Below are 18,287 nucleotides of genomic sequence, written 5' to 3'. Positions count from 1 at the left end.
TAGTGGACATTTTAGAACCCAGTTTCCTCAGAATACTGCCCTTTTAGGGCCATAGGACATAAAGGCACAGACTAAATGCCAGAACCTCTTAGGTCCAGAATTTGTGGCGTAGAGGGACTGCCCGTCCAGGCCGAGGCAGCTTTCCTGCCTAGTTTTTGGAGACAGAATGATTGGCATCTTGAATAGGAATCACAAGACTTATTTACACATGAAAAAGTTCTTAAATGCCTCCCCCCACTCCCCTTTCACTCCCCCTCCCCCGTCATACGCTAAAGAAGTCTTCTGGTTAAAAAGTACAGACACAAAGGCAGAAATAAGAAGCTAACATTACCCGAAGCTCCAGCAATCAGGAGAATACCCGCTGTGGTTGGTCGGGCCTTTGTTCTTTCTTGGTGTGTCTGGGCATGCAGCACTGGATGGAGGTCTGATGCAGGAGGTGCATGTGTTTGGCTATTGCTTTATCATGGGGCAATATGCTTACCCTTTTACCAGGTTGTTAGCTGTGTGGATGTGTGCGTTTAAATTACGTTGCATTTCTTTTGAGTGCATGTGCGTATATTTACATGTATTGGAACGTGCATGCCATGGTGATCGTGTAGGAGTCAGGGGTCAACCTATAAGAGTTGGTTTGTCCCTTCTATCTTGGGTCCTGGGGATGGAACATGGGACCCCAGCAGGTGCTTTTACCTGCTGAGTCATTGCATGCGCACGCACGCACGCACGCATGCGCACATACACCTTTTCAAATAATGGTTCCTGTTTGGCAGGGTGGTCATGGACTGTATGTTCCTTGCACATGGTTTTTCTTTCTCCTCATCTTTTGTAAAAGCATTAAGCTTGGAACCTCATGCTTTCAGATCACACCACTCTTTACTCTCTGGTCACCGTCATCAACTGTGACACAGGTCCCACCCACCTTGTTTTTAATATCTAACCTCTGCCTGCTGTCAGCGTTGTTTCTATAGCCCCACACTGGATCTTTACAATAATGTATCCAATCACTTCTGCCACTCAACTTTAGCTACTTTCAGACTTGTTCTCAGTCTGTTCTTTGCTTCTTCCCGGGACACTCGGCAATGTCTATAGTCATTTAACAGTTTTAATTACATTTATTTATTTGTGTGTGTTAGGGGGCGGGGTGGGAATTATGTGCCAGATCATGTGCGTGGAGGCCGGAGAACAGCCTTTTGGGAGTTTCCACCATGTAAGTCCCAGGGCTCAAACTCAGGTCATCAGGCTTGGTGGCAAGCTCTTTACCCTTCTGAGCCTTCTCCTGGGCTCCCCAGAGTCATTTCTGTTGTTAACACTAGGGAGGCTACTGGCTTCTAGTGGGTAGATGTTGTGGGTGTCACTGACCTGATCTTACAAAGCACGGGGAAGCTCCCAAAGTTATTTGTAGCTGGAATTTTTCCTGTCCTGCCTGGTCCTGCTGCCGTTCGGTCTCAAGTAAATACACAGAGGCTTATATTAATTACAAACTGTTTGGTCTATGGCTCAGGCTTCTTACTACCCTAGCTCTTTCGTCTTAAATTAACCCATTTCTATTAATCTGTTTTGCCACGTGGCATTACCAGTCTGCTGACATGTTGCTCCTTGGGCAGCAGGCTGGCGTCTCCCTGACTCCACCTTCCTTTTTCTTGTGTCTCTCTTGGACTTCCTGCCCATCTATAAGCTGCTGCTACTGCTTCTTCTTCTTCTTCTTCTTCTTCTTCTTCTTCTTCTTCTTCTTCTTCTTCTTCCTCTTCCTCTTCCTCTTCCTCTTCCTCTTCCTCCTCTTCCTCTTCCTCCTCCTCCCTGTTTTTATTTTATTTTATTTTATTTGAGACAGGGTTTCTCTATGTAGTTTTGGTGCTTGTCCTGGAACTCGCTCTGTAAACCAGGCTAGCCTCGAACTCACAGAGATCTGCCTGGCTCTGCCTCCTGAGTGCTGGGATTAAAGGTGTGCACCATCACTGCCCAGCCAGAGCAGCTTCTTTATTAACCAGTGGTAGCAACACATATTCACAGCATTCAGAAAGACCATCCCGCAGCAGATACTGCTCAAATATTAGCAGTGCTGAGGTTTCGAAACCTCCCTGTACCATGAAGACAGCTAACTAGTCCTTCCTGCACTTCCCTGAAAGAACAGCTTATCAGCAGAAGAGCACCTTGGCCTACACATCGTATGGTAGACTGTTGAGTGGCCTCCAGTGAGATCCGCATGCTGACCCAGCATGCTGGGGTGGAAGAAGAGCTTAGGACTCTGAAATATTTGCACCTTCTTGGTATCATTTAACAGACGACCCCAGGGGATCAGATGGGCCAAGTGTAGGAGAGGCAGGTTTGTTCAAGAGACCTTTCAGAACCATTTGTATGATTTTTTTTTAAGCATACGGTTTTATATAACAAAATCTGTGGCCAACATCCTTCTTGGTCAGACACCAAGACTTTGTCCCCTGCCCCTTACCACGTTTCACTCCTTTGGATTGGACTGAAAGAGCAGATTTTTGTTTCCCCACCCAATCCACACATGCAAAGGAGAAACCGTAGTAAATTCTGTAGCTAAGTCAGTAGCTTATTGTATTCTGTGGATTCGGCAGGCCCTGCCAGAACGCATGAGAGAAAAATGAAAGCCTTGGTGAGATTGTGTGCTGGAAGCGATACTGAGCCTCGGGGTAAAACGCCACAGGGTGGGCTTTGTCAGTGGCTCCACTCTTGGCCTTGTTCGTTGTTAGGGTTTAGGACTTTCCTTTGGGCCTCTTAATAGATCTCTTTCCTCCAGAGGGGACTGAAGAGAGTCCCATTCTGTGCAACAACTGAAATAATTTTACTATTCCTTGCTATAATGGGGGTTAACAGTTAACCCGATGGAGAGGATGAGCACAAATAGTAACTTCAGCTTTCTTTTTTTAGGACTTTAAACATAATGATCTAATTTCTATCCCGGGAGGTCTTGGAACGGAGGCCACAGAGAGGTTTTGTCCCATGTGGCCTAAGTTTGGTGCAGAACTGCTGCTTGAGATGTCACATGACCTCTTGCCTTTTCCTCATGGCTGTTGCTTGTACTAGGTCATCAGAGGTCATGTTGAGAGCCTTCACAATGGCTGATAGAAATGAGTTCTTTTATGCTCGAAAATAGCCAGTGGGTGGCTGGAGAAAAGACTCTCAGGTTAGGGCTGCCTGCTGCCTAGCCTGAGGACCTAACCTTGGGACCAGTATGGTGAGAGCAGAGAGAGCCAACTCCTGCCCACTGCCCTGAGTGCACCGTGGCGCACACATGTGCACACATAAATAAATGTAATAAAAAGTAGACAGTAAGGTCAGGAACCAGAGCCCCTGGATCATTGTCCATTGTTCAGTCACAACAATTGGGGTTTGCACACATGTCCCCAAAGTTCTAAGCTCTGTCCTTTCTTCCTCTTTTTTTTTTTTTTTTTCTTGCGATGTGTAGGAGCTTGCTATGTGACCCTGGGTGGTCACACCTGTGGCGAGCCCCCTGCCTCTGCCTCTGAAGTACTGAGGTTACTGTGCCACCAGACCTGGCTTCTAGGCTCTTTCATACACGAAGCTCTGGTGATGTCTCACTTTTATTTATGTACATTTATGTGAGTTTTTCAGTGACGCTGGCCAATAAATTACCCGCCGTCTTTTCACCAGTCATTGTGATGGCTCTGGCTGCTCATGAGTCCTGTCAGCAGCCAGACGGCGAGTAAGACCTCACAGAACTATTCAGGCAACTCTGAGGGTTTGTGGAGGCCACATGTTGCAGAGGTGAATTTTGTTTCGTTTATTTACAGAAGAAGTCCCGATATCCAAGCGAAAGAGGAGCTGTGGAAACATATCCAGTAAGTAGTGGGTCTCCCCCATGTGTCCAGGGTTAGAATATCTGTGTATGCATTACACACACACACACACACACACACACACACACACACACACATACACACACACACACACACACACACACACACACCCCATACATACACACACACACCCCATACATACACACACACACCCCATACATACACACACACACACACACACACACACACACACACACACACACACACACACGAGTGTTTTGTTTGCATGTATTTATATGCACCACGTGCGTACCTGGTGGTCCTGGATTCCCTAGAGCTGGAGTTATGGATGTGAGGTGCCATGTGGGTGCTGGGTGCTGAACTTGGGTCTTCTGCAAGAGCAGCCAGTGCTCTTAATTGCTGAGCCATATGTCCAGCATGACATGTGCAGCTTTAAATCAGTTGTAAGAAAAGCCAGTGCCACTCCAAGGAGCCTGCCTCTATTGGACACCCCAGCAGGTCCCTGTGCTCCCGACTCTGTGTTGTCTGATGCTTACAGTGGTGTCAGGGGCCAGACACCAGCAGCTGTCCACGGGGTGCACCCATTCCTCCTCTCCAGGGTCACTAGTTTGCCTGTGAATGCACCTCAGCTAGGCCAGTCATTTACAAGGAGTACAAAGAAGCAAATCCATATAGAAAAGGACACTGCCTCAGGGAGAGAAGCTTAGTAGCCATGGGGAAATGGGGGCCCTGAGGGGTGTGATTTTAGAAAGGAGGGAAAGAGGTCCTCCCTTTTTTCCTTGAACGCATTCTAGTTTTCTCAGCTTTGTGCACGTCATACATGAGTACTACTTTCACTAACTCCACGTTTTGAGACTAGGGCAGAAAGGGGAAGCTCGTCAATTGGAGGAGGTATTAGGATGTATGCAGGCGTGACGCTGTGACCTCATTGCTTACTCTCTCGTAGGAAGGAACTTGTGGACCCATCTGGATTGTCAGAAGAGCAGCTGAAAGAGATCCCGTACACTAAAGTAGAGTGAGTGTGTCCCTCTGGAAGTCTTTGCAGTTTTATTAGTGTGACGGTTTTATTTGCTGTGACAAAACACCACGACCAAGGAAAGTTATATAAGAAAGTGCTTAATTTGGCCGACAGTTCAGAGGGTTAGGATCCAGCTTAGAGTCCGGGACGGCAGGGCAGAGGTGGCAGGAACAGCCGACAGCTCGTCCTGACTCTCAATAGGAAGCAGAGAGAGCACAGTGGGGATGACTCCAGTCACTGAAACCCCAAGCCCACCCTGGAGACCCCGCTCCAGTAAGGCCACACCTCCTCGTCCTCCCCAGCAGTTCCAGCTGGGCACTAAGCACTCAAACCTGAGCCCGTGGCGGCCGTTCCCATTCAACCTACCACAGAAGCGAACAGTGCGTTCTTACTCTGTGTTCCATGCAGTGTTTCAGTCTGTACCTTAGTTAAAGATTAAGGGAAGAGGTAGAAAAGGTAGCTGTAACTATCCTCTCTGTGTGGTGGCTCAGGTTTCTGATCTTTGAACTTGAGAGGTAGAGGCAGGAGGATTGACTCAAGTTCAATGCCAGCTTGGTCTCTAGTGAGTTCAGGCCGATCTGGGCTAGAGTGAGAGACCCTGTCTCAAACAAATGACACCCATAAACCCGCTCTTGTTCTGTACTCCATGACTCTCCTGCTTGTTTGTGAGTGAGAAGTTAAAATGATGAATGATGATGTCCATTCTAAAGAATTTTTTTGCTGAGATATTCATTGATAACAAGTCAGCTTTATTGAATATTTTAACATTAGGAGAATTATATTTACCACAAAACCCGGTCCTGTGAGCCCAGATGAGTCCCCATCATAGAACCGAATTGACCTGAACAGCCTTTGTGAACACTTAGTAGGAGTCTCCGGGCTCCAGCCCAGGCTGCTGAGCACATATTGGCTGTTTTTCTGCCTTGTAATGAGTCAAGGAAAACTGTCCTGGACTGTGTGGATGAGAGGGGGGAGGGCAGTCTAGAACTGGAGTGCCCCACCCTCCTGCCTCCTCCCAGACTTTGAGATTACAGGTGTGCTCTGCCCGGCTTAACCACTAAAGTTTAAATACTTCTGAGAGTTCACTTGGATTCTCTTCAGGACTATGGAAGGAGCACACTCACTGCTTTATTTCCCTCTACAACCCACTTTCTCCCATCCAGGAAAACTCCAGCCTCTTCCCACTGTCCAACCTCTTCTCATGATCTTTTACATTTTTTCAGCTACTTATTTACTGATGTGTGTGTCATGATATATAAATCAGCAACTTGTGGGAATCAGTTCTCTCCTCCCATCATGCCGGTCTCTGGAACCCAAACTTAGGCCAAGCTTGCCAGCTCTCTTACCATGATTTTTAGGTCAAAAATTGAATTTTTGTTTTTGTTTTGTTTTTTAAGTAAATGCACAGATTAAGAGATTTATGGCATATGTGATATTTTAATATGTGTTTACACTGTGAAATCATGATGTCAGGAAAGCTTAGGTCTACCACCTCATTGTTGTGTGTGTGCTGCGAACATTTAAGAACTCAGCAAGTCCCCCGTGAAGACTGAATCAGCTAGAACCAACCTTTTCTTACAGGAAGTTGAAGCTCTTCTGTTCTCACTGTAAAGTTTCTCTTTCATATTCCTGGAGAAAATTCAAGGGAATTCTCAGAAGTGTTTAAATTTTAGTGGTTAAGCCGGGCTAGGCAGAGCATACTTGTAATATCAGAGTCTGAAGCAGAGGCAGGAGGGGCACCCACATTCTAGGCTTCTGTCTACACGGTCCAGGCCAGGACCCTGCCTCCAAACACCAGCAACAAAAATTGTGGTTAAATACACACACACACACACACACACACACACACACACACACACACAGGCACACTTACACACACATACAACAGCTCCATTTGCAGCGTAAGCAGGAGAGCATTTTTCTTTTGTAAAATGCTATGAGATTTAAATCACTGTTGCTTTCACAGCCCAGAAAAGTCAAGTTCTTAAAAAAAAAAATCCAAAACAAAGTCTGAGCTAGGTGTGGAGGTACATGCTTATAATCCAGCACAGGGGGTATGGAGCAGGGAGGGTCACGAGTCTAAATCACCTTCAGCTTTATAATCAGTTCCAGTCTGACACCAGCCTGGACATGGTGAGACCTGCTATCAAACAAAATCCACCTACAAAATAAAACCGAGAATAATTAGAGGCAGCTTTTAAGTTCCATTTTTATAGTTTAGTATTCAGGAAGATTTGCACACCATCCTGCCTTGACTTCTGAGTATTTCCTTGCTTTGTTGGTGTCCTCTCAGGACTCAGGGCGATCCCGTCCGCATCAGGCACTCGCATTCTCCGAGGAGTTACAGGCAGTACCGCAGATCCCAGTGTTCGGACGGAGAGCGCTCTGTTCTCTCGGAAGTGAAGTAAGTGGCCGGAAGTGAAGGAAGTGGTCAGGCCTGAGGACACATCAGCCTCACGGCTCCACACGACAGCATGCAGAGCTTAAGATCTGACGTCCGTCCAGTTCACAGATTCTGACACTTTCTCTTTGGCAGCTCAAAAACGGATCTTGTACCACCACTTCCAGTGACCCGTTCCTCAGACGCTCAGGGGTCTGGTGGCTCCACAGTTCATCAGGTTAGTAAGATTTTAAGGTATCCCACTGATGACTGTTAAAAAAAAATGTATTTATTGTGCGTGATGTGTATGGGCATGTCTGTGTGGTCAGGGAGCTGCTTTGTGGACTGTTTCACATGGGTCCTGGGGTTTGAACTCAGGTATTGACGACTGAACTGCAATGGCTTTTACCCACTGAGCCATCCTGCCAGCCCAACAGATAACATCGTTTAACTTCATTTTCTTTGTGAGGCAGGGTCTCACTTTGTATCCCTCTCCGTCCTCGAACTCACAGAATCTGCCTGCCTTTGCCTCCCAAGTGCCAGGGTCAGAGGTGTGCCCAGGGGCGAGCAACTGTGAGAAATCTGAGAAACATCCTGTGCTTCCAGGAATTCCTTTGGATACACTGAGCAATGAGCCTTTAACTCCATTCTTACATTCTTTTTATCAAAAAACCACATACAAAATCTGCGAGCAGAAGGAAGTGATCAAAAACCAGGGGCACAGACTCCAAAAGAGCTGCTAGGAATTAAAAGAAGCAGTGCAAGATCCCAAGATTAGAGGTTGCGGGGAGGTGCTAAGGGTAAGACTAAGATCACGTGGAGCTACCATAAAAATAATTGCTTCACTGACTTCAAAGAGTGCTTTAAGGTATTGTTTTTTTCCAAGCTGGAGAAATGGCGGGCACAGCTGTTCTGTTAAAGGAATGGCAGACACAAGTACTTAGGTCCTGTTGTAGCTGTCCTCCACAGCGAAGGGCAGGCCATCCTGGAAACGTTTATACATGTGGTTGGAAGGGAAGTCCTAACAAACTCAGGCATCCCTGGAGGGCACGGGCAGAGAGCGGTTGTGAGGCATTGTTGGTGGCATCCTTGGGTTTTCATCTGACATTACGGGTTGTGTACAAGTTCCGACTCCAGACGTCCTGGGTATGGTGTCCATGCTCAGGTAGGTCAATTAAGCTCTCTTGATAATGCAAACCTCCAAGGCTCCTCAGCCTAGACAGTGACACTCAGTTCCCGATGATAGGGAACTAACTCTAAGCCACCACACTGTACAGTAACTGTCTCATAGGCTTTTGGGCTCCTCTGGCCTTGCTCATAAAAGAAAGCCTAGTTAAGGAAGTCTTTTAAGTAATGAATAAAACTGCTGTGTACCCAATTGTCAGACCAGGATTAAACACATTTGCTTTTGCAGTTAACTAGAGGGAACTTTCTTTGCATTATTACAACTTGCAATGTTATCAATGAATTTTAGGTGACCACACTATGTTGCTACTGGATTACTCTTCCTGGGATCATACAAGTGTGCCCCTCTATGCCCAGCTTCTGGTGTATTTCTAAAAGTACTCAAGCTGATTGTTTTCTTCTGGTATCAAATCTCTTTCTAGAGAAGAAATGGGTCTAAAGACAGCTTGATTGAAGAAAAACCTCAGTTATCTACAATCAATCTGGCTGGCAAACACACAGTAAAAACTATAAAAACTATCCAGGCTGCCCGCCTCAAGACAGAGACTTGACCCCGAGTGGAAATGCTGTGTGCCCCTGCTACTTCCGAAACTGTGAATTAGATACTACCCACATATCTTGGACATGTCTTTAGCACAAGAAAATAAGCATTTAAGGTTTATGTACAGCATTCTTGTGCTGTGGGGCTTTTGACTGGAAGGACCTTATGAACTCACTGGATGTCAGTCTTTCCCGAAACCCCTCCAACTCTGTGCATCTCATCTCCAGCACAGCCAGGACCAGATGGCTCCGATGAATTCCCTGGACTCCTGGCCTGCAGACTGGCCTGACTTTTATCCCCATAAAGCTGTTTGTAATATTGTACTTTGTGGCATTAAGTCCCAATTGTTATTTACAAATATTGTAAAGCTGTTAAGTGTTGATTTGAATTTAAGTGTTCTTGTCTTGTGTTTTCTGAGAGAGAAAAAGAAAACCTGTTTGGACTGTCACCCCTCCCCCATGTACCCAAGTTCTGGACCTTTTCCCTGTGCAAGGTGACTTCAGATAGGGACAATACTAAGAACCTTCTGTATGGCCACCGTCAGCTGTCACCCATCTTTTCCTGTGGCAGGCCATCTCCAGCCTCCATGAAATTCTGCTCCCTCCTTACTGTTTAAGCCTCTTCACATTTTAAGACAGTCTCACCCTCTGCCCAGCTGAAGAGCTTGTTGACTTGTCCCCTCTAGCCATTCAGTTTTATTACAGCCCAGTAATTCAACTTTGCCCCATAAATGCCTCCAGCTGTTCCTGAGGACATCTTCAGCATCCTCGTGTTCATTAAAACCCCTCTCAACTGGGGTAGATAGCTCAGTGATAGTGTTTTCTAAACTCAACTGTGGCCTTTATTTACTCCCCGACACAGAAGCAAGCCAAATCCAAGGGTTCCCTCCATCCAGTGTCTGAAGTCTTGTTGTCTCGTCCTTCTCTGCTGTAATTCTAGTCTGCTTCTACAGGACATCCTTTGCAGCTCACCTCACTGTGACCTCATTGGCCCACCCCCCTGGAACCATCCTCTCCCGTTATTCCTGATCTTGCTTTAATAAAACCCAAGCCTTAGCGGTCCGGTCTCTTTACTGCTTATTCAGCCTTTCTTGCTGACACTCCGAGCTCTGACACCAGAACAGAGGGAATAGATTCACTGACGTCACACTTCAAGGCGCGTGCATATGCTGTCTTTCCAACTTTGCTTTGCAATGGCACCCACCCCCCACCAAATGCTTCCTCAGGTCTCCCTGACTTGGTCAGATCTCCTGATTGGATTCCTCTTACAAAGGAAACTTTCCATCTAGGATATTCCACTCCAGCAAGGAAAGTGTTTTAAATAAAATTTACAACTAATGAATCCCCAATGTATTTTCTATCCTTTCCTGTTAAGCAAAGGGTTATCAGTTTAGCTGTTACATAGGAAACCACAGTAAGGCACTCTGGCAGCATGTCATTGAGCACACAAGACTCAAAGCAGCATATTAAATATTTATTCATAGCCTTGTTACAAAATGCATTCATCTATGCAGTGTCTTGACACACCTCTTAGAAAATTTAAGTCATCCATGTTTCTGAAGATCAAATTTCCAAATCATCAAGGACACCCTAAAAGAAAAAAAAAAGATAAACTTTACTCATCTGCCTCAAGTATTTTGTAACATAAATCCCAACCACAGCCATTGAACTTACAGATGTGGCAGGTTTTTTCCTAGCTAGTACGCAGACCACCATACTGTACATTCAAGATTTCTGTTCAATACTACGTACTCAGAAAAAAACAGCCTAACGTCCCCTAAAAGTAAGCCAAGGGGCAGAGGTTACGTCCTTTGTTAGTTACCTTCCGGGCTAACTTCGGGTAAGCAGTGACAACGCAAACGAACCAGTTAACACTGGTGATTCGGGTGGCACTCGGACTTGGAAGGAAATCCCCATCAAACTTTGCAGTCGTCCTAACCTTAAGGCTCCTTTGCGCTCCCGCGTGCCGTCCTGGAAGTGCCGCTCGGCTTCCAGACACCCACCTGCCAAACGAGGACGAACCAGTTAAAGGAAACCGCCCTCCCGACGACCTTGGGCAGCACGTCCACCCGCACACCCAAGTTCCGGTGGACTTTGTTACTTACGCAGCCTCCACACCCAAGATACCGAACTCCAGGGTAAGGAAAGGCTGCAAAGCGTTACTTTATGCCTTTTTTGACACCACATTCACTAGTGACCAAAGGTGAACGGGCAACACAAAGGCTCCATGCACAGGCCGGCTCTCCCCGCTCCTCAAAGCCTGGAAAGGGGAAACCAACCCCACCTTCTGACCCCGATGGCCACTCCGTCCTCGCCCAGTGTGCACCTGGGCAGACACGGTGACGATCTCCACCACGGGCGGCGCTTGGCTTTCCCACCGACCCATGTCCCGCGGGGTCCGGCGGGCCGGGCTCCTCACGCGGCCGCCGAGTCCGCGCCGTCTCCCCTTTGCCCGGGAAGGGATGGGAGGCCCGAGGCCGCCGCGGTCACTTCACATTCCCGCGCCATCACCAGCCACCGAGCCCCAGCGTGCAGGCCCGCCATGCTGCGCGCCACGTGAGAGCGCAGAGAGGAAGCCCGCCGCTCCCACAATGCTTTTCTACACCTGGGAGAGCCCACCGTCCGCGGAAGAGAGGGGGGGGACGGCGGACTGTACCACGGCCGCCGCGCGCTCTCCTGCCGCCGTGTGGCCGGAGGGAGAAGTGCACCGCGGGAGGCTGCGGCGCGGGTTTCCTCGAAAGAGGGCGCGGCAGCCCGGCGCTCAGCCGGTTCCTTTGCTGTTGTGGGACCCGTCCTGCCCCGCACCCACCCCGCAAATAGGATGATAAGGAGGTTTTGTCAAGTGTGTATCCAGCTCCCCTTCCTCCCAGAGCGTTGGGTCAGTGATGAGCAGCGGGCGTAGAGCTGGAGGGACCCAGACCCAGAGCTGGGGGAGGCGGGACGTGGCTTCCTCCTCCGGATAACGAACAGCAAGGTCGAAAATGAAAAAAAAAAAGCTAAACCAAAACCAGTCCAGAGTCCGTACGTGCTCCAGGTTCTGGCTGAAATGCCTGGGAATTTTCGGGATGTGAGTGCTCTGTCTTGCAGGCTGGTGTTGGACGATCGATAAACAAACAGCGTTGAGAGCCAGGGAGAGTGGGGTGTGATGCTGTGCGTCTGTTGAGGGAGGAGGATCGGGAGTTCAGGGTCATCCTGAGCTACTTAGTGATATCTAGGCAAGCCTGGGCTACCTAAGCCCAGTCTCAAAACAAAACAACAATCCACACCACTCAAGCCAGAAAAGCAGGGTCATGGTAATGGATGCCTTTAATCTCAGCCTGTGCAGGCAGAAGCAGGAAGATCTCTGTGAGTTCTAGGTCAGCCTGGTTTATACTCAGTGAGTTCCAGGCCAGCCATGGCTTTATAAGTGAGTCCTTGTCTGGGAAAAGACAAAAAACAAAAAAACCCCAAAAAGAACAGCATTGTCCAGTAGCAACACAATAAGGATTACAGTACTAATTTTAGAGTCTTGAATTACCAAATTACAAGACGTGAAATTTTAACTTAAATAATAACCCAACATTCATAGGAAATTTTTAATAAGATGCTTTGATTCTTTTTGTTGTTGTTGTTGTTGTTTTTTCTTCGAGACAGGGTTTCTCTGTGTAGCTTTGCACCTTTCCTGGAACTCACTCTGTAGCCCAGGCTGTCCTCGAACTCACAGAGATCCACCCGGCTCTGCCTCCCGAGTGCTGGGATTAAAGGCGTGGGCCACCACTGCCGGGCTGCTTTGATCTTTTAAAAGTCCTCCTTCGAGACAGGATTTTCTCTGTGTAACAGCCCTGGCTGTCCCAGAACTCCTTTTGTAGACCAGGCTGGCCTTGAACTCACAGAGATCCGCCTGCCTCTGCCTCCAGCGTGCTGGGATTAAAGGCATGCACCACCATGCCCGGCTTAATTCCTTTAAAATCTTAAAAATCATATTAAATGCCAGAAAATCAGCACATTTCCGTTCAGAAAAGGGACATTTTATGTGACCCCCGCCGCCCCCAACCGATGGCTCTAATTACAGGGAGGTTGCCGGTAAACTTTGTAGGATCTGGGGGCACCAGGCTGTGGTCAGTGTGACTGGAGTGGATGGAGGGGTGCATTGGGGAGATGCAGGCAGAAACAAGACTTGTAGGGCTGGTTCCTGAGGTAAGGAACTGGATTTCACCATGAAATTTTAGAGTACATTTTTACCTCAGAAGTGAAGCAGAGGTTCTGAACTGGCCACCTCGCACCCAAATCATCACTGCTTACAGAGAGAGGGGAGGCGTTGGGATGACTGTGTGGCCCAATGAGGATTCTCTTCTGAGTAAGTTCTGTGTCTCCTGTCCCCCCACCCCCTTCTTCCTTCACTTTTTCTTCTTTCCTTTCTTCTCCACACCTTGAAACTGGTTCTTGTTATGTAGCCCAGGCTAGCTTTGAACTCACAGTGATACCCCTGCTTCAGCTCCTCAGCTTCCCAGAGTACAGCATTCACCACCATGCCTGGCTTTTAAAATGAATGAATGTGAATTCATTTAATGTATACATTAAAGACTTGGAGCATCATAACTACTTTTTCAAAGTAGTTTGAAAAGGAAGATAAGGAAATACTCTGGGCAGTGGTGGCGCATGTCTTTAATCCCAGCACTCGGGAGGCAGAGCCAGACGGATCTCTGTGAGTTCAAAGCCAGCCTGGGCTACAGAGCGAGATCCAGGACAGGCAACAAAAACTATATGGAGAAACCCTGTCTTGAAAAACAAAAAACAAAAAACACAAAAAAAAAAAAAAAAAGAAAAGAGAAGAAAGGAAGGAAATACAAGCCCCCGGATGGGTTATCTTCACAGTAGAACTACGCTGAATAAGGAAGGTGATACATCTGGGGAAATAACCACACAGAGGGGAAATGTGTTGTGACCAAAAGAAAGTAGTAACTCTTGACCTGCCTTGAGAAGCCACTGTAACATCTTGGGTGACAGAAAGGTTGGATCAAGGAGACCAGTACTATCAGGATTGCCATTTAGACACTGAAGGGTACAATATGGAGACTGTGATGGATTTCAGTCTTGTCTTCTTGCCAGACAGAATCAGAGTGAGGACATTTAGCTCAGAGGTTTCCATCTAGCTCAGACACTTTTTCCCTTAGGTTATTGACCACCGTTCAGCGCTTGAATTTCCTCGTTTACAGGTAACAGCCATCAATACATGTATACTATATATGTATATATAGTACACATTCCACCCATATATGTACCCATAGGAGCCTAAAAAGTTAAGGGGGGCTGTGGAGTTCTTATGCTGTACACGGTGCATCGTGACATCTAATAGAGGACTCACATAAACTGAGCTCTTCCTCTTTACCCCCAGCGAGTATTAGAGCTTCCTGGATTAAGATCTTAGGAAGGGGAGGTGCTGCCGGTGTTCTTTCTAGGGCTTCACACTTTGTTCCCACCTTGTGCTCCTCCTCTTTCTCCTGCTTCTTCCCCCTAAACATTGGAGAGTACAAGGATAGGTGGAGGAAAAGCATGCGCATCCACATTAGATTATCAGTGTCCAGGAGCCATTTCCAAATTCTTCATCTTCCTGACGACTTCAGCTGCACACATCCTTGTAGGGAAAGCCTGGTGATGAAGTCCAGGCCAGGAGAAAGGACATTGCAAGAAGGCAGGGAGGGGCATATGCAGCGTGCTCCTCCCTTCCCCTCTACCTCTAGAGCTGGGGCACCGTGTAAGGTCACAGACATGTGCCCCAGTGAGGAAAGATGAACATCTCCAGTTTCCCCGTGTGGTCGGCAGGATGGTCCTCCAAGATGTCTGCACCATTGTGGTTTGTAGGCTTTACAGCTGCGGGGGAGGGGGCTACCAACTGTTCTCCCTTGGGAGCTTGCATAGCACCTTCTGGTGCTGTGAGAGCCGGTCCTCAGGGAGGAGACTTTCAGGTCAGTCCCATCTCACCTCTGAGACCCTTGTCCAAAGCGTGTGATGTCTTCAGCAATAGGGACTTACCCTCAACCTATTGCTGAAGACATAGGAGATGGCCAAGAGGCAGCCAAGGGCAATGGCAATGGCCTGGGAGTCTCACCTGTCCCTCTGGCCAACAGAGGGGAGGTTTCACCTGCTAGGTACCACTGGGATATGTGTTAGATGTGCGTGACCTTGGGGTGAGTACCATCACTCCATGTGGTGTAGCATATATATCCCAATATGTATGTGCACACACATGTATATGTATTTGAAAGTAAGCTTAATGTATCCTAATGTTTTGTTTCAAACACCCTCAACGCTATCCCCACCCCCCAACCCCTTCCACAGTATTACTCTTCCCCCTGGCTCCTCAGTTAAGGCTTCCCACTTTCCCATACCTCCTACTATTTGGGATCTTAGTATGTCTTAATGCAAATGTTTCAGGTCAGCGGGGGTAGTGTTGTGGGGTATTCACCAGGGAAGACTGCTCGGACATGGGTTTAAGTCAATAGAAAGTCTTTACTAGAGACTACACTGTGTGTTCGGAATTCCAGTGTAACCCCGAGCCTTTCTCAGGGTGACTTTTAAGCACACACAAAAAAAACATGTCCTGGGTTGACATCCTTCAGTTAACAGGAACTGTTAACCAGTTAGCCAGAAGCAGAACTACAGATGCCTAAAAGCAAGATTAGAACATTTAGAGACTTTCCCAAAACTACGGACTTGGATGGATTAGGTCTTAGTTTTTATTTTGGCAGGTGGTGCTGTTTATGTTCTGAGTTTTATGGCCTGAATGGTACTTCCATCGTGGAGTCAGTTGGTTTGGGAGCCTGCTAAGATCTGGGGTCCTGTTACATTATGTGTGTGGGGTGTCTATCTTCAATATTTTGCCATCATATGAGTTATTGGTTATTTAGGAAAAAAAGAAAGCAAATTAATTGTATTGATTTGGTTATTTGGTTAACCAATTAACTTGGTTAACAAAAATTGGAGAAAATATGATATGATAAAAAGGCCAAGTCAAACATTTGTCAGATGGCAGAGAGATTATGGTAAATTTAAAACCCAGCAGTTGTGTTATTTTCCTGTTTCGGTGACAGAATGTTCACCAGAAAAACAGCCAGAAGGTGGAACCATTTATTTGGCTCACTATTTCAGAGGGTTCTGTCTGCCTGGGCTTGGCTGGACTTGTTTGGGCGGAGAGTCCAAGGGACGGAAGTGAGGCTGGAGGAGGAAGAGGGAGAGAGGAAGTGGGTTGGGGATCAGATCTGCCCTTCAAATCCTTGTCTTCGGCTGTCTACTTCCTCCTGCTAAGCCCTCTCTTTTGGTTCCCACCACCTCTCCATAAAGCACCACGGGGGGTGGGGTGAGGTGGGAGTGAGGGTGGGGGTAGGAGTTGGGGGTGGGGACAGGACAGACAGGGGACATCCAAGACATAGGGGCAGGAGACACTGAGCAGTAAGCTCATGAGTCTGTGGGCGCGTTTCATATACAAAATGCAACAAGGCCTGATTTTCTTTTGGAAAGTGGCAAGAAGCTGATAACATGAGTGCCGAGAAAATGTTACCACGTAAAACGGTAGGTAACGTAGTAAATAAAGGACTGAAAGAACAAAGAAAATAATTAGTGGTTTTGATTTGGCAGTAATGTAAGATTTCTCTATTAAGTCAGATTAATAAATTCTATGTATTAATTGGCCAAATACTTGTAGTAAATGTAATTATAAGTAATTATCCTTAATAAAATATTCATGTTTATTCACATCAGAAATCAGGGAAGCCCAAGATAAAAAGAGACATTTTACAAATGAGAAATGTGAGTTCTAAAATGTAGCAAGGAGCCCTGTGAAAATGATTATAGCCTTACTCCTTTATAGCAATACTAACTCTTAATTTTTTTTTTTTTTGACAGGACCTCCAACTTACCATGTAGTCGAGGATGATTGATCTCAAACTACAGATCCTCCTGCCTCTACCTTCCAAGTGCTGAGATTAGAGCCCACTTCAACTCCTTGTCTGTGCTGTGCCGGGATGAAACCCAAGACTTCACTATTTTAGGCCAGCGTTGTTTGCCAACTCAGCTGGGCCCATAGCCCCGTAACTCCTAATTCTGTCCTTCTGATGTTTATGTGTTGATTGTCATTAATATCCAGGTAAGTCTATGCTTGGAGAAGCCTTATTCTTTTCTTTTCTTTGTTTAAGTCTGGGGTATAGGTGACCTTAAATTTTTTTCTTACAATTTTTTTCATTATGAATTATTGGTTATGTATTATGTTAAATAAAAGATAAGTGATATGGTTCAGTAAGATATGCCGATCTTAATTTGAGTAAGAAAGACGATGTGAAAATTCTTTCCGCACCATTTTAGAGGTCTTTCAGGGGAGACTGCGGAATGAATGTTAATTCAGGAAATTTCATCAGGCCTGCTGTAAGTACATAAATGGCCACCAGGTAGCAGTACAAGACAATCACAAACCCATATTGAGTGCTAGAGCCCTCTTCTCACAATAACACTTCAACTGGGAAATTAGTAAAACAACACCCGAACAGAATATCTGAGCAGAATGTCCTATACTCCAGGAATTAAAAAATTGGCCTTTATGCTAGTTTTAAATAGAGTAGACATTGGTGTTTTAAAAAAGCTGATGGAAAAGATTTGTTTTGCCAGGCAGTGGTGGTGCGTGCCTTTAATCCCAGCACGCAGGAGGTGGAGGCAGGTGGATCTCCGTGAGCTCAAGGCCAGCCTGGTCTCTAGAGTGAGTTTCAGGACAGCCAGGGCTACACAGAGAAACCCTGTCTTGAAAAACCAAAACCAACCAACCAAAAACAAAACAAAGCAAATAACCCCAAAACCCAAAGATTTGTTTTATTTTTCTATATTCATCTAAAATTTTAAATTAATTAACTAATTGTGTGTGTGTGTGTGTGTGTGTGTGTGTGTGTGTGTGTGTGTGTGTGTGTGTGTGTGTGTGTTGGGGCATGTTATATGCCAAGGTCTGCCTATGGTGGTCAGAGGACTATGTGTGGAAGGCTGTTCCCTCGTTCCATGATGCTGGTTCCAGGGACTGAACTCAGATCAGCAGGCTTGGCAGCAAGCACCTTCACCCACCGAGCCCTCTTGATAGCCCAAGACTTGTTTGAATACGTTACTTAATCCAAAAGAACATATTATGCATTCTGGTCCAGACAGGAATGGAACATATCTGCATGATAACATTATGCGACCACAGCAGATGTGTGTGTCCTAAATGAGCAGGAACACGAAGAGCTGATGTACTAGAGGGGAGCCAGCCTGCCAAGAAACACACGGACATGGGGGCCGCGTTACTGAGATGTCTCTGTTGTGGCTAGTCTGTGTTCTGTGTCTGACTTCATTGTTGTACTTACACATC

At 46.6% G+C, this 18,287-nt stretch overlaps 1 protein-coding gene and 1 non-coding gene across 7 annotated transcripts in view; one reads left to right on the top strand and one right to left on the bottom strand.

Annotated features, from left to right (window-relative positions):
• Epb41l4a (erythrocyte membrane protein band 4.1 like 4A) overlaps positions 1-9,982 on the top strand; it is a 209,781-nt gene extending 199,799 nt beyond the window's left edge. For all 6 annotated transcript variants that reach the window (XM_052741818.1, XM_052741815.1, XM_052741816.1 and 3 more), the window contains 5 exons: positions 3,777-3,824; positions 4,750-4,818; positions 7,115-7,225; positions 7,358-7,439; positions 8,809-9,982. In XM_052741818.1, coding sequence (XP_052597778.1) covers positions 3,777-3,824; positions 4,750-4,818; positions 7,115-7,225; positions 7,358-7,439; positions 8,809-8,937 — 439 coding nt within the window. In that variant the 3' untranslated portion in view covers positions 8,938-9,982. The remainder of the gene's footprint in view (positions 1-3,776; positions 3,825-4,749; positions 4,819-7,114; positions 7,226-7,357; positions 7,440-8,808) is intronic.
• Positions 9,983-11,018: 1,036 nt separating this feature from the next.
• LOC128113108 (small nucleolar RNA SNORA13) lies at positions 11,019-11,151 on the bottom strand. Its single transcript, XR_008219335.1, has one exon. It is a non-coding gene; the product is annotated as a small nucleolar RNA SNORA13 (small nucleolar RNA).
• Positions 11,152-18,287: the final 7,136 nt, after the last annotated feature.

The sequence above is a fragment of the Peromyscus californicus genome, unplaced genomic scaffold (assembly GCF_007827085.1).
Source record: "Peromyscus californicus insignis strain IS unplaced genomic scaffold, ASM782708v3 Scaffold_17__1_contigs__length_78620276, whole genome shotgun sequence".
Taxonomy (NCBI): Eukaryota; Metazoa; Chordata; class Mammalia; order Rodentia; family Cricetidae; genus Peromyscus; species Peromyscus californicus.
This window is presented reverse-complemented; position numbering and strand designations above follow the sequence as displayed.